Source organism: Dasypus novemcinctus, chromosome 1 (genome assembly GCF_030445035.2).
Source record: "Dasypus novemcinctus isolate mDasNov1 chromosome 1, mDasNov1.1.hap2, whole genome shotgun sequence".
NCBI lineage: Eukaryota > Metazoa > Chordata > Mammalia > Cingulata > Dasypodidae > Dasypus > Dasypus novemcinctus.
The window spans coordinates 91,142,629-91,161,585 of NC_080673.1; the positions used below are offsets into that span (position 1 = coordinate 91,142,629).

General features: G+C 35.6%; 1 protein-coding gene across 1 annotated transcript in view; it reads left to right on the top strand.

The window, feature by feature from the left end:
* Positions 1 to 18,957, top strand: part of COL25A1 (collagen type XXV alpha 1 chain) — a 513,961-nt gene that overhangs the window by 306,271 nt on the left and 188,733 nt on the right. The window contains exon 5 of the mRNA XM_058294312.2: positions 7,906 to 7,923. Coding sequence (XP_058150295.1) covers positions 7,906 to 7,923 — 18 coding nt within the window. The remainder of the gene's footprint in view (positions 1 to 7,905; positions 7,924 to 18,957) is intronic.

An 18,957-nucleotide genomic window follows, 5' to 3' on the forward strand; every position in this document is an offset into this window, starting at 1 on the left:
TTTCAAAAAAATTCCCTCCAATCTTAACTTTTGTAACTCTGTTTTTTTTGTTTTGTTTGTGTTTTATTCTTTTCCTCCTGTTTCCTTTTTGAGATACTATTCCTCTCCTGTCCCTGAAATGCTTATATTTCTCTACCCAAAAGTTCTTAACTTGGTGTGAATGATTCCCTAGAGAGTCCATGGGTAGGTTTAAGGAGATTTTTATGGTGCAAATTTTTGAGTGTTTTATATATGATATTTCTACTAGAGCCGCTATAGCTTATATCTAGTTCAAAGAAGGAGAAGAATCACTGCTATTTGCTTTCCCTAGGCTATCTTGTCTAAACCCATGGCATCAGCCACCAGCATGATGTAAGTAAGAGCACAAAAGTGTCAAGTCAGACAAACCCACATTCATATTTCAGCTTCCACTTTTAGATGATGATTGTCTCTGGGCACATTACCTAACCTTTCTGAAACTTGGTTCGCTCAGCTACAAAATGGTGAAATGACCCCTAATTTTCAAGGTTACTATGACACAAAGAAATGCAATTTATAAAGGACTTGGTGTTTTGTAGTAGTCAGTAAATGGACCTGTTTTGATGTAGCCCCAAACATCTGGGCTTCTGGAGCACATAAGCTTGTCGACTTATAGAACCTTTCCTCCCAATTTTAAAATATTTTTAGGGTTCCGCCTCCCTGGAGCAATAAGTATTGTGTGACTCATGCATTATGAATTAATTGACTCTCTGGGTGTTAGAAATCCATCAGCGTGCATTTATTTATGTAAAATGTCTAGGACAGCTGCAGAAAGCATTGTCAAAGTCTATCTCTTTGCACAATATTTGGAAATTGTAATTGGTCACTTATACAAATTTAATCAAACTGAGAGATTTTCTATAAACTGGCTTCCAGTATTCATCTAGAGCCAGCAAAAGAGTACATTTTTAAAGTCATTTTGAAAAACATGGAGAAACAAAAATTATTCAATATATAAAATATAATAAAATTTGGTAGGGCAATAAAAATTGCCTTTGCGTTCCTTAAAAGGCATATGTTTTAAAGCTATGGAAGTTGAGCAGGTGTCTCTTCTCACAAGTATTCCATATGTATATTGTATCCTATTTAAAATGTGCCTGTAAAATTGAGCATTTATTTACACCTTGGTAACCATCCTGATTCTATACCAGTTGCTCAAAAGGCTTGAATGAGCCTTATGTTTTAAAAGTTTATTACACATGTATTGCCAAAAGCATAAATTCTCTAAGTGATTCCTTGAAATAATACAGTAACATCACATCTTAATCCAAATATTTTGTTTTTCCAAAACAGCAAAAGTTACAGCAAACTCTTTGCCTAGCAGGGATCCCCAGTGTCTGTATGGAGCTCTGACCTCCTGTCATCAGTGTTTGAATACATAACTCCCCTGCTCCTAATCTACTCCTAAAAGTGATGTGGAGCATACACCAACTTAATTTAAAACCCTTACTTATTGAATTTTAGGGAATATATTTTAAGAATTTTGCAACATTCCGTCAAGTAATTAAAACCACCCTGAATTGAGAGAAAATTGAAAAATGGAATTCAAAATCGCTGACCTAGATCTTTAAGTGAATGAATCTAGTATGGAAAAAATTTAACAAATTAACTAAGTAAGACTCTGTTTAAAAGTTCTCTGCTGTGAATTAAGTACCATGTGATAATATTTTTGTACTTAAGACACGGGTCTAGTAAAGTTTTTCTTTCTCTTTTTATATAGATAAAGATAGAATTATAAATATGTATCTGAAAAAATACATATGTATGCACACATAAAATCATATCCTAGAAAATATATAATCTGTATTTTATACTCTACAATATGAAGAAATATAAGATATAAAGGTATATAAATTTCATAATTGGAATTTTACTGTATTTCTAGTGTTTATCATGAGAAAATAATCGGGGATACAGTAATATATTTCCATAGAAATATGTAAGCAGTATTTATGATAGAAAACATCTTGAATCAGCCTCAGTGGAATATTAGGCACTCAATAAATTTTAGTGATATAAATGAATGCATAAATAAGAGACTTTATCTTATGTTCTACAAATAGAAAGTTATTGACAATAAAATCCACACAGTAAAATTCTCTATTTTTATTATGTTCCACATATGAACAATTAATCATAAGGAACAAAAGGTAAATATGGTATTGGTTTAGAAAATATAATAATATTTTTAATTAATATGGGAAGGATTCATTTACCTGTTTGAGTATTTATGAAATACATTCAGAAGGAATTTATTTTTTCTTGACCTTGAACCCAACAAAATCACCTACATGCTTGTTATCTCTCTCAAATTTTAAAAAAGAAATATCTACCACCCTCGAGACTATAGCTATTTAATTTCCTCTAGCATAGAATATGGCTTTTCCTTCCCAGAGGTAACACCGCTGAGGATTAAGTATTTTTTGAAAGAAAGCTTTAAACTGAAAGAAACTTATCTAAGTAATATTATGTGACAGAAGCTAAGGTTAGAATTATTAATATCTATCCTGTAGGGTAACACAACAGGTAATATAAATTATGAATAATGTTTATTTCAGTCAAGGAAGCAAGAGTCCTTGGAAGCATGAACAGCTTACAAACACTGGAAGATTATTTAGGGGCTCCAGCAAAGTCATTTTTAAATTAATGCACATAAGCCATAATGCTTCATTTCCTCAATTGCTTTTTTCTCTAGTATAACATTTCATATTGATTTGTTTTTAAATTAGTAGACGTTTTCTACCTAAACTTGAATTAGTTGAATGAATCATTGGTATTGAATATATGGCCTGCTTTAAATCACCATGCTATATTTGTGTAGCAGTATATAATTTACAATGTAATCTTCATGTTTTTTTTTTTTAAAGATTTATTTTTATTTTATTTTAATTCCCCTCCCCTCCCCCGGTTGTCTGTTTTCTGTGTCTTTTTGCTGCGTCTTGTTTCTTGTTTCTTTGTCCGCTTCTGTTGTCGTCAGCGGCACGGGAAGTGTGGGCGGCGCCATTCCTGGGCAGGCTGCTCCCTCCTTCGCGCTGGGCGGCTCTCCTCATGGGTGCACTCCTTGTGCGTGGGGCTCCCCTACGCGGGGGACACCCCTGCATGGCGGGGCACTCCTTGCGCGCATCAGCACTGCGCATGGGCCAGCTCCACATGGGTCAAGGAGGCCCGGGGCTTGAACCGAGGGCCTCCCATGTGGTAGACGGACGCCCTAACCACTGGGCCAAAGTCCGTTTCCCTTCATGTTAATTATATTTGGAGCCTTCATCAAACTAGAGAGGGATTTTTCTTCAAGGTAGGACTCTCATGCGTTCTCTTCTGTGGAAAAAGTGTGTTGGTAAGTCTTTCTCTGAAGTCTGTATTGCCTTAGTTCCAGTTTTATTATCTAAAGATTCCATTATGAAGAAGACTCCCTCTGGAACATATATGTGTTTACTGTGTGGTGAAGAGAATTAGAAATCCCTTTCTGGAGTGTTAGACTGAGCACCTACATTCTGGAAATATAACACTGTAAAGTAAGAAGAGTAACCTTTAAAATGGTTCTTCGAAATGATGTTTGTCAACCAACTTTGGACCAGTCAAAATTTTCTCACCTTTCTGCAATTCAACAGTTGTTTCTGAAGCATCTTTTATCTTGGGCTCTGAGATTGAAATCGGAGAGAAAAATATGGCCAAATTCACAGTGTATTGAGGTGGGCAAGATCCCTGCTTCCCTTGCAGCAAGTGTAAAATGCACCTGTTCTTATTGGCATAGATGCCAAGTCGAACTGTTGCTCTTGAAAGGTTAGGGGCCCTATTGAGATGGTATGATCAGGAGCTAGGAGATGGTTCTGTGATAGGATCCTTACTGGTCCTCAAGTCCTGCTGCCACCAGCACAGTACGTTGCCACCACTCAGAGTTCTTTGATGTGATTCATAAGTGTCATCTAGATGCTATTTTCAACCTAAAAAGATAAGTAAGCTTGATGTCCAAGTGTGTGGCTTTGAGAATTTTCAAGGAATAATTAATTTATAGTCATTTTCTTCAAATGATCTTTTTAGACAGAAAGGTTCCAAAATGAAAAACATAGAAATAATTATTTTTAAAGTAATTTTTTTCCATTCAAAAGAATAAAATAAAATATAAATTCAAGTATATTTAAATAAAAGCAATAGTCAAGCTTGGATCTCTGGGTAATGGGATTTTGAGTTCTTGAGGCAATTTATTACCTAGAAGTAGAGGCAGCACCTTTTAGTGCATGAACAATACTCATATCCCCCTAATTTTGCAAATGAAAGTATTTTTACTTGAAGTATATCACAATAAAGATATATATGAGTACATTATCATTATTTAAATTTCAAAATAAGATTGTGCTAACCATGGTCAGTGGTTTCCATTATAGTTTACATTTTGCACTGTATACTTTTATAGATTTTGATGAAATTTTGTGTGCCTCTGTGTGTGTTTGTGTGTGTGTATGTGTGTTAATGGAAAAAACAGCATTTGTCCCAAATGAAAAAGAATGACACATTTCCCATTCATAAAGAAGTATTATTTAGTGAGGCTAATGACTGTTGATTTGTTGACTTAGAGAAGTGTTAGCACTTTCTGGATACCATAATCGTGATAGTGTAAACAAAATGGTTAATATGGCACATTAATTGCCTAAATTAACATTACATATTCCAGTGATATGTCATCTCATTTATCATGCTTCATTGTGGTTCTCTTGCCTCACCAAACTTTCACCTTGTTTTGAACACTTGTCATGTCAAGCATCAGCTACTGGCTGATTGTTTTCTACCACACTGATCTGATTACTGGTTTTTAAAGTCAGTTCCTCCTGCTGTTTCCTTTTCTTCACGCTGGTGCCTAAAGCTGCCCTTAGGGCATTGCATTTAGCTGTTGACAGTAAATCTCAGTATTCTCCACCTTTATATGCATGTTCCTAACTTGAGTATTTCTGTGATTTAAGTGTTTCCCTTGGCATGGCTCTTGATTATAGAATCATTTTGATTTGAGTTGGGGAAAAATAGGGCCTTCCCAGAAATTCCACTTTAAACAACTCAATTTAAGTTGTGTTATATGTGCATGAATCAAAATTCATTACTCATTTGGGGTATACTTTAGAAAACTGGAAAACAAAGTTCCACAGTAAAGTATTAATAATGTTCACTCCCTTTAAATAAGAAGAGAAAAATATGCATAAAAAATGAAAATACATGCATTCCTCAATGGTCTGCTCACATACAACTTAAGGAAATACTGAGGTATTTTTTAAGGCAGTTCATCTGTGCCTAAGTCCCTGTTTCCCAGGGCCCTCATTCACAAGGGGGTTGCTAGGATGCTCTTCACCTTGGCTTCTGGTCCACCTCTTTCCTTGCTTTGTGCTCCCCCTTCTGCAGCTGACACTGCCACAGCTGCAGAAACCCTTTTCCCTTATCACTTCCTTCGTTTGGCTGGTAGCTTTATTATGATTACTATAAAATTCTAGCTCCCAGACTCTGCCTTCTTACAGATATTTTAGGTGTCTGCTGGTGAATGGTCTGTTACATCATATTGAGTGAGAGGACTTGGCACAGGCAATCTAGAATCCTGTGTAATATTTGTAAGGCTTGTATTGTATAATCTATGTTTAAGAGCAAAGTTAACAGATACTGTATGCATATATCAGGGAAGCTTCCCTACCAACCCACATCCACCCCTTTTTCCCATATTCCCCACACTACACACACACACACACACACACACCATATACTCTGTATACACTGAAAAATCATATCATGCTTTAGAGTAATCTGGGTTCCCCAGTATTATATATATTTTCCAATGCCTATGTAAAAGTTAATTTTTAAAATTTTATGGTCATTTACTATTTGTTTTCACTATCATTAACATAAATTCCATAAGACACTGTATATTTATATATATAATAACTTATAAATGTATGTACATATGTGCTAAAATTATTTGTTCATTGTAATGACAAATGTTATATTAGAGATGTACAGGAAAAGTCTGACATTTGTAGAACAGCGTAGGAATCAAAAAAGCTCAGCAATTATGGTAAATATATTCTTTCAAGTAAGTCTTTCTGATTTGAGAGAATTCTACATCCTAATTTTCACATTACACATATAATAGATGTATCCTGAGGTTCTATGAAAGATGTGTGTTCACATTTCTGAGTATCCTTAGCTCTAAATATCAGGGAATCAAAAGCTCAAGGCATCCAGAGAGAGAGAGAGCCTGCATCTTGTAATGTCATCCAGTATGGAGATCTGGACAGAGCCGTAGTTTACATGAAGGTTGAAAGTCCTGCCTTTGTAGATCTTCCGAGTTTTACACTGATTTGAGAGCTAGATGTGGCCCTCAAGAAGCTTTGCTGAACTGGTTTCTGTGTGATATCAGGAAACAGGCTGGTGTGTCTGCTGGTCCTGCATCTGCACCTGGAAATAGAGGCAAATACAGTAGTAGCCCAGGAATGGTTGAGAGATTATGCCTGATCATTTGAAGAGTGTTCTTGTACCATTGTTGATCTGAGCAAGTCTGCATCTAGGTATGAGCTTAAACTTGCAGAGTGAAAGACAAAATGACCTGGTGGAAAATGCATGGACATTGTAATCAGTTTTGGAATGAATTCTGGTTTTCTACTTGAGGCTATATGATCTTTGGTTCTGAGCCTCAGTTTCTTCATTTGTAAAATGCAGAGAGTTTTAAAGAATATATGAAATAACATATTCGAAAGTGCCTGGTACTTGGTGTTCCCTTGTTACTCTCTTTCTCCCTCTCCACCACTAATGAGTGCAGGGGTGGGGTGTATGTAGCACCCACAGTGACTTCGTTTGGCTCCCCTTCCAGGTTTGGTTAGATTTAACCTAGCCAACCACATTTTCAGTTAAAACTCTTGAGAATCATCTGGTCTGTCCTCAGTGAGAACAAGTACCTTGAGAAATCCCAAGCCTGGAGTGGAGATAAGTGAGAGAGAGTTGCTAGGTCTTCTCTGAGGGCTGTATTAGTTCCAAGCTTTTCTGTATAATATTCAGTGGCATGCAACTGAAAGATAGAGACTATATTATTTATTTCTTTTAAAAATTCCCTAACTCAGTGTGAACTTTTTCTTTAATCTCAGCAGGCACAAAACCCAATTGGAGATGTTAAGGTGATATGTAATCAATGCTTTCATTCATAGGTGATTTTTCTTTAGCTAGAAGCATTTATGATTACGCTGCTCTGCAATTTTTATCAGCTTAAATAACAACAAAGTGACATTCAAAACGGATTAGATTAGCCAGAGGTTCTATAATCTATTGACTGTGTAAAGAATTATGTGGTGTTATTTAATTGAGCCAAAGATCTCTCATATCCTTTTTAATGCCCTTAGGTTGAATTGTGCAGACTAACAGATAAACACATTTTTAAAATAACTTAAAATATTACTGAAGCAATGAGAAATGCAAAGACTCAGTGAGTTCTAAAACTAAAATATCTACCTTTCCCCCTTAACTCTGTGCCTTCTTTGAATTTGTAATGCATAACCTTAGTCTGTTCTGGAAAAATTTCCCTTTATATAACTCATTCACTACAATAATGTGAGTTGTAGTATTCCTTTTGTCTTTTCTTTCACTAAATTCTTGAGGATGCTAAAACCCTTGAGTCATTTTAGAGTGAAATGTGATTGACCTTAATGTGAGGACTTTAGATAAGTAGCATAGTATGAAAGTATTAAGATATGATAAATTGTTTTAAAACAATTTCACAAAGTGAAATTTGTCAGTAGTTAGGTAGTATCATCTTCAGAAATACTTTGTAAAGATTTTCAGAACTGGTTTAAGTTTTGGCAATAAAAATATTCACTTATGAAAACAATTTTATAATTGTTTTTCTTTTCCTGTTTTCAATTTCAGGGTCAACCTGGTCCCCAGGTAAGTGAATTATTTTCTAAAGAACTAATTCCAACTCAGGAATCCCCAATGTGGAGGTTTCTCTGCAAATCTTTTCAAAGTATATAAAAATACTAGAAACTGGTAATCATGACACTACACAGTAGACCAAATATTTCCCAGGAGTAAAGCCTCAGGGCCCCTTTTGGGTTGTGTAAGCCACATCAGCTGTTCGGCCAGATGGCAAGTTTAACAATGTACTATCATATAAAGCAAAACCCTTAACTGATCTGAAACAGTGCCACAGAACTTTAAGGTAAGATAGAGTGTCTTAGTTAATGTCGGGTCTGAGCTGGTTTACATTAGGTACTGATTAATCATCTACTAATAATGTTGCCGTAAATCCATGTAGACTCTGATAATTTAGACTAGCTATTTTCCTAGCTATTTTTGATTCATTATAGACAGATAATGAATTTGTCCTACATTTTCAATATAAACCAACTACTGAAGACATAATTTATAATTAAATGTGAGTGCAATCAGTAGAAACACTTTTAAGTCCTAATTCATATCAAAGAAAATGAGCAAATTATAGGAGGAAAGGAATGTACACAGATGAAAGTATAGAAGGGAATTATCAAAAAAGAAATCAGTGAAAAACAACTAATAAACTCAATCTCAATACTAATAGTTATCTGTATGAAATTATAGAGAAGGAAATACAATTATTAATATTTTAATTTTTAATACCATAGTAACTGCAAATAACAATTAATTATTGAATTTCTCTTAAGTTTCTTTTCTTTGATATACCTAGTGCTATTTCAGTGCTATATCTTTGGACATTTTTAGAATATCTTTGTCAGTGAATATCATGAATTAATAGTCTATTGTGTACTAATTCTCTACTAGGCTAAAAGAATATTATTTAGAGTCTTTATGAGTTCTGTATATAAGGATGAGTAATAAACAAAAATCTCATATCCTTCCATAGACCATTCCTTTTCACACGAAGTTCCTAAAAAAGTTTGGCCTTCAATTTATATTAATATTTGAGAATAACTCTCATTATTTGAGATTTTCATTTTCATATTCCAAGTTGACTCAAGGTAGTTATTGAGGTAGAAAGTCCACAAAAGAAAGTGAGAGCTTGAAACCAAATTTGAAACTGCTACATTGTAATGGCATGAAGACAAAGTGAAAGTCCTGGAGGATACAGTTGTCCTAGGGGAATAGAAATGAGAACACAGAATCAGAAGAGTAAATGACTCACCCAGGGTGGCACTGTAGACAGCAGAAGTCAAGTCTGTCTCTAAAACATTCATTCCGTGGTAGCACTCAGCTCTTGAGAAAGGAAAGTGAGCCAGCAGATGATAAAAGAAATTGGAGTGTTGGTTTTGAGGGGAAATTATAATCTTTAACGTATTTTAAGGTTTATTAGTACCTTTGTCTTGGTCTATTCCTAAAAGAGTCCTTGAGATAAGGAGTTTGCTTTATTTGGGAGTTGATCCCAGGAAGTATTGTCTGTGAGTGGAGAAATGATACAAAGAAGGGAAGAAAACCAAAAACAGATGCATTAAACAGCAGATTACTGCCATGGACACCTGGGGCTCAATCGTGCTGGGGAACCTGTGAGAGCCTGTGTAGAACATGCCTCCACGTCATCCCACTGAGGGACAGGAGGCTGCTGTATTTATCCACCAACCTCCCTAACTTCATAGTTGAGAGTCTTGCCTGGGTGTTAACTCCAGAGCAGTTCTGGTCTGCCCCGGCAAAGGGGCACACACCAGCAGCTAGAGAAATGCAGGAAGCTATAGGGGCCCTGTATCCCAGCCTTGCCTTGAAAGGGGGAAGGGAATGTAAGCGAGCACCTCTGCTGCATTTGTCCCATTGACAAAATGAAGAGTGGAAAATTCAGATATCTATATAAAGAGTTGGAAAATTGGAGATAAAGGGGGTGCTAAAAACATTCTTAGTTAATGAGACGTTAAAGGAAGTAACTGTGAAAAGAAGAGCACAGAATCTTGAGTATGCAGCCACAGTGAATGAGTAGAACAATGATAAACAGTACAGGAAGTCAAGAATGGACAGAACCAGGAAGATGATGAATCACTGTAGTTAAGATTGGAAAATATACCATGAGACTTTAGAACACTTTCATATCAGGTCTTACTTTTACAATGACTCTTCAGTAAAATAACGCCTACCTATTTGCCTATTCTTGAAAATTTTGGAAACTTGCAAGAAGGAGGGAACTGACATTTCAGAATGATGACTTGCTCTGGTTTGCCATTTTGCCTCTAGTAGACACTCTAATCATGTGATCCTTTAGTTCCAAATGTCTTCCTCATATCTCAAAAGGAAAGCAATGAATAGGAGGGACAGGTCTGAGGGAAATGGGAGACCAAGAAATACTCTCACATTGTTTTCCGTGGCACAAAAAATCGGCAATTTTGTTGCTAGTCAAGGAAAAGTCTGACCTTCCTCTTCTGTTACATCATTATCATATTTTACCAAAGAAACTTCCATTTTTAGATCTTAAAATTAAACAATTCTTAATGAAAGTTTTCATTTTGTACTTGATCATTAGCTTAGCTTTGAGATTTTTATAAATTATAGATGAATTGTTTTATGTAGGCTTCCTGTACATCTATATATTTCATTTTTTCCATCACCTATTGTAATGTAATGTTTTCCCAATTCCTATTCTTTTGGAGTTTTCTTTTGCAAAAGATGGGTCTTAAACAGTCTTTTTAACTCTAAGAACAGATTTTTTTTCTATCAAAAATGTGAACACTTAAAAATATCCTCTGACTCTCAGGACTCTCAGGACAACTAATAAAATGATGATAATGGAAAACTTCCACCCCCCCCAAAGAAACAAAGAGTATCTACAAATGCAGAAAAAACAGTTCCTTCCATCTGTCACATAAGATCTAAACCCCCTCCTAATCTGAAGCAAAGTTGGCAGTATTATCCCAAAAGCCTCAAAATTGAGGAATGAACAAATATAAGGGGGGAATACAACCATGGACCGAAGTAGATGTATTAGTATTATAGTAATGAAAGAACTTGTGACATTTATATAAAGAGAGGGGTTACCAGAGGTTCTGGAGGTGGTGGTGGTGGGAGATTAGGTGGAACACTGGGCCTTTTTAGGCATTGGAATTGTTCTGCATGATATTGCAATGGCAGATATAAGTCATTATACATTTTGTCAAAACCTATAAAACTGTACAGTGCAAAGTATATATAACCATAATGTTAACTATAGATAGACCTTGGCTAGTAACAATGCTTCAATATTGGTTCATCAATTGTAACAAATGCACCACATTAATATAAGATAGTATTAATAGGGGAAATGTGGGAGGGGGTGGGAATGGGTTATATGGAAATCCCCTATATTTTCAGTGTAACTTTTCTGTAATCTAAAACTTCTCTAAAAATAAAAGTATATCAAATAATATGAGAAATTACAAAAGAAGCCCTGTGTAGTAGATGTGATTATCAATATGTATAGCAGAGTTATAGTGTTTTATTTAATATATATTTAACACCTTTCCATGAGTCCACTTTTCCTTGAGTAGATTTATATAGACCACATTAAATCTGTTTAACACATATATAAACTACGTATAGTGAATATACAGGTAAAATGCATTTAAAAACAAATTAAGAAATGCTTATGGGTTTTGAATAGTTGAAAGGATTCTTTTATTTGATCCAATTTCATTTAAAATTTCCATGCTCTGTTATTTAGCTTAGTAAGATCATTCACATACAGTGTATTTATAGTAACATGGACTTGTAATTTTGTATATGTCTTTTCCTGTCTTTCTCTTTCACCTTTCTTTTTCTTTTCCTTCTTCTCCTCCTCTTCCTCCTTCTTCTGTTTTTGCTTAAAACGGATAAACATTTTTTTCCTTAAAATATCAACTTTTTCATTTCCTCATCTTTTAAGATTTTTGAGCTCAAACTCTTCATATCTTTTATATTACTTATCTAAGATTTGATAGAGCACATTTAACCACATTTCTTCCCTACTAATCCTGTCCTGTCCTCCAGCAGTCTGTCTCTTTAGCACATATATTGTTAGTTGTCAGGAAAGGGAAGGGCATGAATGTTCTAAAACTTTCTCTTGACTCTTCCCTCCCCTCCTCCTTCTGCAACAAATTAGGGAGGGAGAGGATGAAAGAGTTTGCCAACTAACTTGCATTCAACAGACAAATTTCCTTACCCAATCCTCAAGCCCCAGGGCTCCCATCCCCTCCCTGAATCCTAGCCACTTCATCCAGGGACTCTTCTTACGTAGACTACATACTCCATGGAAAATCCACACTCCCTCTGGCTTTGGTGAAAGATATATTTTAAAAATCCCGAATTCCAACTCTTAATGGATTTTCCATAAAGACAATATTACCAATTACAATTGATTTCTGTTGTACAATAGGAAATATTTTTAGGTACACAGGAATTGCATAGACTTTTGTGGATTTAGGCTGGGAAAATAAACCTAATTTTTATTAATATTTGAATGGGAAAATACAACCAGGGTTCCAAACAACTAATTTCCAAAGAGTTGCAGATGTTTCAGTTGAGGGATTGTGCAAATTATAATTAGTAACTTTTTAATTCATGTGCAAATGTTTATGTCAGTGATCTTTTCTTGTATATGTTGAATAGTCCCACAACATCTTATTCACAGTATTATATAACACAAAGCTCTTCCTTTAGGGAGTGAAACACTGCTTCATGTTCTTTAGTAAGGGCTTCCTGATTAAGATGTTATTTGAAGACTGAATGTAAAAAGAGAAAGTTTCCATTTTCAGGGAGGTCTTCTGATCATCTTATGAATGCTGAGACAACTTAGATGATTTAGCCTTGATTGTTAAAAAATTGTGAAGACTGGAAAACCAAATGCCGGTGAACCATTACAGTGATAGTGTGAAAAATTGAATAAGAAAATAGATTTACCTAAATGGGTGAGAAAATGGCTCTTGACAAGAGAAATGAGATGGTGAAAGCGTATTAGGGGGAAAAAGTTCTAGCAGCTGTGGTTAAGATGGAAAAAGGACCAGGGAAATGAACAGAAAATATATTGCTGTGAATCCACTTACTACTTTGAAGGAAATCAAAAGCCTGGAGAGGTAAAGATGTGGAATAGAGTGGATAGTGGTCAGAAAGACTTGGGAAAATGATTGGGTAAAAAGAGGAAAAATAATAAGTGACAATGCTGTGTGAGAAGGGCAGAATAAAGGAAAGAAAATTACAAGGGGGAAAAAACAAGACATGAGCATTGGTTGTCTCAACATACATGTAATAAGGATCTTTGGGGACTGTGGCCAGATTAATCTACTGAAATACAAGTCATCTTCATATTTCTTCATTAATTCACTCGACACAATTCAATTCAGTCCATCAACCAGTGTCTTTTTAGCCCTCCTATGATTAAAGCCCAATGCCAATGCCAAGATGCTGTGGTCAACAAGACAGACTCAGTCTCTGTTCTCCATCTTGTGATGGTTCCTCCAGGATTAGTAGTCAAATTAACGTGTCAAAGTTCTGTCTACTCTGGCAGACCTACCACTTCTGAAGGTGACTTTAATGCCCCCTGCAAGCCCTGCCCTGCAGCTGCACATCTGCAGAGTCCCCAGGCTCTGGATCAACCACATGGGGCATGTAAGGAGGCCTTTTCCAATGTGCAGACTAGGGGTCAGTATGTTTGCTGTGAGTGTGCTCCTGGTGTCATGCTCCCTCTGGTAACCTTTCCTGGCTCCCCAGACCTACGTTCCCTTTCTATGTTACTCTCCTTGTCCCAGGTCCCCCTCTTCCTTTCCTCTCTAATACCAAGCATAGAGTCAGGGTGCTCTGAGTCTAGCTAGAACTTGCTAAAGGCAGATGAACAATTAAATCCTTCTAGCCTAATGCCCACCAGACAGATTCTTACCCCGACTTATCCATTGCCATTCTGGACACTGAAAAGGCATACCTGTTACTGGACACTCATTGCTGCAAGGGAAACAAGTTGGAAAGTGAATATTTAGCTTTTCCCTGTCTTTAAAGTAGAAGCATCAAGTGTGGGATCGACTGTGATGTTAACCAATACCATCAAATATATTGTCAGATACAATTTTCCTGGCATGGTTTTGATTGTCACTCTTCTGAGCCCAAAACTTTTGAGCTTTGGTATGTTTTTCATTTAGAGTTATGTTAGAATCTGGTTCATTGCCTGACATTCATATCCTTTCATTTGGCCTCTTTGTCTAGCTCTATCTCCCATTAGTTTTTTATTAATTTAATTAATGGTCTTGTTCGTGATGTTTCACCCAAACCAAGTTAAACTATTTCCTTTTTCTCTTCAAATCTGTTTTTTTCATTTGCCTTTTCTTAGAATAGTCTTTTCTTTAGAACTGCTTCCCTCCAAGTCCCTAGACATACTCGGTTTCCACACTTCCAAATATGATCGCCCCTCATAATTGAAAGCCTCTTCCTCCATCAAGCTGTCCTTACTGTCCCTTAGTTGAATGTAAACTAACTGTTCTTGCAAATTCCCATCACATGTTATCTGTACAGCTTTTTATATAATTTTACACTTAAAGTAAAGGAGGCATTGACTTTGAAGCCAGATAGATCATAAATCAAATACTAGCTCTACCACTTAGAAGTTGTGTGATCTTGGACAAGTTACTCAATCACCTGGAGTCTCATTTTCCCCATCTGTAAATCCTTGATAATCATGTCTTACCTTGAAGCATGGTGTGATAATTAAAATAATATATGTAAAATTTCTAATGTGGTGCCCGGTACATGACAACTCCTTAGTAAATATTAATTCCCTTCTTCCCCTTCTTTCTATTTTATCATAGTTGTATCAAAGAATCACAGTTGTATCATAGTTATATCAAAGGAAACCATGGTTTCCTTTCTTTATAGTTGTTTGTTTGTATTAATATTGAATGTTTTCTGAAAATAGATATTATTAATCCAGAGCCATATTTATGATCTATTATTTTTTCTAACAATTCATTTTGTGTGGTTCAAGACTTGGCTTTGATTTGTAACAATGAAGACTATTATATAATGTATTTCATAGTGGTTGTATGAAATACCACTTTGTTCAAACATTAATATTCTCCCAGTAGTAAATAACTTAATGCAAGTTGTAAAAACTAGTTGTTTTTTAAAAATCTTCTCAGAACTACATCTTGTATTATTTTAAAAAATACATCAGCCTTTAATTTGCCCAAAAAACCCCATCAGTACCTTCAAAAGAAACGAATGACAATAAAATAGGGGAACAATAGCATTAAATAAAAGATTCCCTTCCATACCAAAGTCATTTCTTTTGCCTAATTTTTTTTTTCTAGCATTTGAAAGCTCTCCTCGTGACTCCTCTTTGGTGTTGCACATACAGACAATATAATTCCCTTAGGGATTTAAAGGATGAAAGTGGCATGTATGTTGTAATTCTGCATTACTCAGTGAGAAAAATATGTAAGAGAAAACCACAAGCAAATACCACCAGACAACTATACATAGAGGAGTTTGGCTTCTATTTGTTTTTCTTTTCAGAGTCACTTGAAAAGCAGTGAAAGATATAGAAAAATTATTTTATCATTTTGCCTTTTTTACCAAATCACTTTTTCTTTTTCCTTTTTTCTGACATTGTCATTTCCATTTCCAAATGTTTTGCTAAAATTTACAAAAGTGAAGTTGTATATGCCCTGTAAGGAACTATGAAATTTTTTTTTATATTTTGGGCATTTATATAGCTTCTAACTTTCTAGTCATATGTTTTTAATTATATACTAAACTCCTTCTAGCCTAACACTTCAACAATTCCCATATTTCATGTTTGTGTTACAGCCCAGCCTTTTTCAGATCCATATAGTTTGACTTGGGGACAAAGAAGGGCATATATGTTCTCTAAGAAACTAGAAAAGTGTGTGTTTGTGTGTGCATGTGAAAAGTCTTTATTTTGCTCACTACATAATAGAACTGTCATAGTAAATTAGTAACGTATTATTCTATCCTGAATAAATGATGGTTTTACAATTTACAACATATTATCATCCCCCATTATGTATATTTAATATGTGCATCTTAGGTGTTTTTAGCATAATATGAAGTAGTTGATATACTTCAAATGGCTTATATCTTTAAGAGTACGTGTAGTTATGACACCTTGTTGTTGTTTTTAACTATAATCCATTATCTTTATTTTTATGTGGTCATTTGTGTATTGAAAAAGGTGTAGCATCATCTCAAAATGTAATTTTAGTTTATAATTCTTTCCCAGTGAAATTAATTGAAGAATTTCTCTTACTATTCCATGCTATATTTTCTATCAAATATATTCCTTTTAATTCTGTCTGGGTAAAGGAGAATTACACCTAGCATTTCCTGAATAGTTAAGTTAATCCTGCATTGCTTGGATAGGTGGAAGCTTTTATCCTTCCCTCCTCTGGGCTTCCACAGTACCCCAGGCATGTTTCTATCATTGAAGGTATCAGACAGATTTTCACTGTGGAGCTGGAACTTACTTATTTTTGTGTCTTAATTGCTTTGTATATAGTATAGGACATGCATAATTCATTTTTGCTTTATAAATATATATGTTTAATAATTCAGATTTAAGGATAATTTTGTATTCATTTGATAATGAAATAACTTAACCTACTGAAAATACCTGCTTTTCTTGGTGATTTTACAGTAGCAGGGGAGCGGTTGTAGCTCGGTGGTTGCAGCGCCCGCTTCCCATGTATAAGGTCCTGGGTTCATTCCCCAGTTCCTCAGAAAACAAACAAACAAACATACAAAAAACCCTAGCAAATTAACTATGAAGTACATTGGATAAGGTTAATGGTTTGGACTCCTGACACAGATTCCTGAGTTTAAATCTTCATTTACCACTTGCAAGTTGTATGACTTTGGGCAAGTTATATAACTTTTCTCCTTCAGTTTTCATATCTAAAATGATAAAAAGAGAATGATTGGTTTGACTTCATACATGACTTAGTAAAGTACTTAGAGTAGTGTGTGACACACATAAGTTGTATTAGTCAGGGTCCTCCAGAGAAAGAGAACCAACATTTTTTTTTTTTTAAAGATTTATTTTTATTTATTTAATTCCCCTCCCCTCCCCGGGTTGTCTGTTCTCTGTGTCCATTTGCTGCATCTTGTTTCTTTGTCCGCTTCTGTTGTCGTCAGCAGCACGGGAAGTGTGGGTGGCGCCATTCCTCGGCAGGCTGCTCCCTCCTTCGCGCTGGGCAGCTCTCCTTATGGGGCGCACTCCTTGCGCGTGGGGCTCCCCCACGCGGGGGACACCCCTGTGTGGCAGGGCACTCCTTGCGCGCATCAGCACTGCGCATGGGCCAGCTCCACATGGGTCGAGGAGGCCCGGGGCTTGAACCGCGGACCTCCCATGTGGTAGACGGACGCCCTAACCACTGGGCCAAAGTCCGTTTCCCAGAACCAACATTTATACACACACGTGAGGACTGGCAAGTCCAAATTCCTTAGGGCAAGCAGCAAGTTGGGAACTCTTATGAAGGTTTCAAAGAATTCCCTCGGAGAAGCTGGCTGGATGAAGTAGAGATAGAAATTCTTCTTTCTGGCTGCTGAAATCAGTTCTCCCTTTAAGATTTAAAAAGATTTTTCTCAGAGCTGAAGCAATCCCCTTTGTTGATTGCAGATGTAATCAGCTAGAGAAGCAATCAACTGACTAATAAGTTAAATCCACAAAATACCCTCACGAAAACAATCAGGCCAGTGCTTTCACTTGACCAAACGCTGGACACCATAAGCTGGCCAAGTTGGCATATGAACTTAACCACCACATAAGTGTTATTATTAAGGTACATTTGTGTATGTATAAACACCCACATACATACTTTCTCACATAAGTACTCACTGAGACAGTGCCATAATGATTTTATCTTGCCCGAGTAGGTGGATAAACCTCTAATAGAGTAAAAGCCTTGCAGCATATAGTTGTTTAGAAAAAGTAACTCAGTCTTTAAGAAATACATGAAAAGTAATTTTATAGTTGTAGTGAGAGTTACAGTGTAGCACTCTCCATCTAAAACAAACACTTATGCTTACATTTGTAAGCCAGTATAATTATGTCTAAAGATAGAGAATTTTAGTTCAAATTATTGTTCTTTGGGGAAATAAAATTAAGTTACTTCAAAATGTTTCAAACTTTAAAAGTTTTATGTGTAAACTTTCTCAAGTATGCATTATATATGTTTATATATTTTATTTCATATATATGTGCTTACAAATTCCTTGATAATTTTGATACCCTCACCAAAATTCTTAGTAAGGCTAAATCTTATTTTCTCTCTAAGCTTTTCTAGTTTTTTCAATTGATACCACAGTTTTAATACAGAATGTTGTATAATGCAGAGTTTAAAATGGGGGCTTTGTTGCTATAAGATAGTGAGTGGAATGATAGCTTCAGAAACATTTTATTCTATTTTCTTTCTCTCAAATAGACACCACTTTTGAGCACAGTTAAAATAATGACTATAGGAGAGTCTACTACCTTCCTTAATTTAATGCTAGGCTTTAATTTCACTTTTCTTTCAAATGGGCATTGTATTTCAGTGCTAAGTACTTAAGTGCTTAGATCAGACAGATCCATTATATTAATTCAGGTTAAGTAGATTTTATTCTTTTTAAAAAGTATGTGGAATTGGAGATAAATCAAAGATGATGCCTTTTCATTTGATATGGTTGAATAAGCATCATTAATTATAATTTTGTTGAAAGAATAATAGCATACCTTTCTTGACACTTTTTACCTGGTACCCTGAGCTATGTTTGGGATAAAAAGCAGCATGGTAAAAAAAATTTTTGTTTGTAAAAGAACTGTTAGTCTTTTCAGTTAAACCAGGGCCACCATTTACATTTGTGCAAACTGTACACTGCACAGGGCTGCTCAGCAAAGGGGCAGGTGCAGTCTGAAATTCAACTCATGTTTCATTTGCTGTGAGCCCTGGCATGGGGCTGCATCTGCACAGAGGAAAAGGCTCCTTTTCTAAGTAGCACAGAATCTGCATTTGG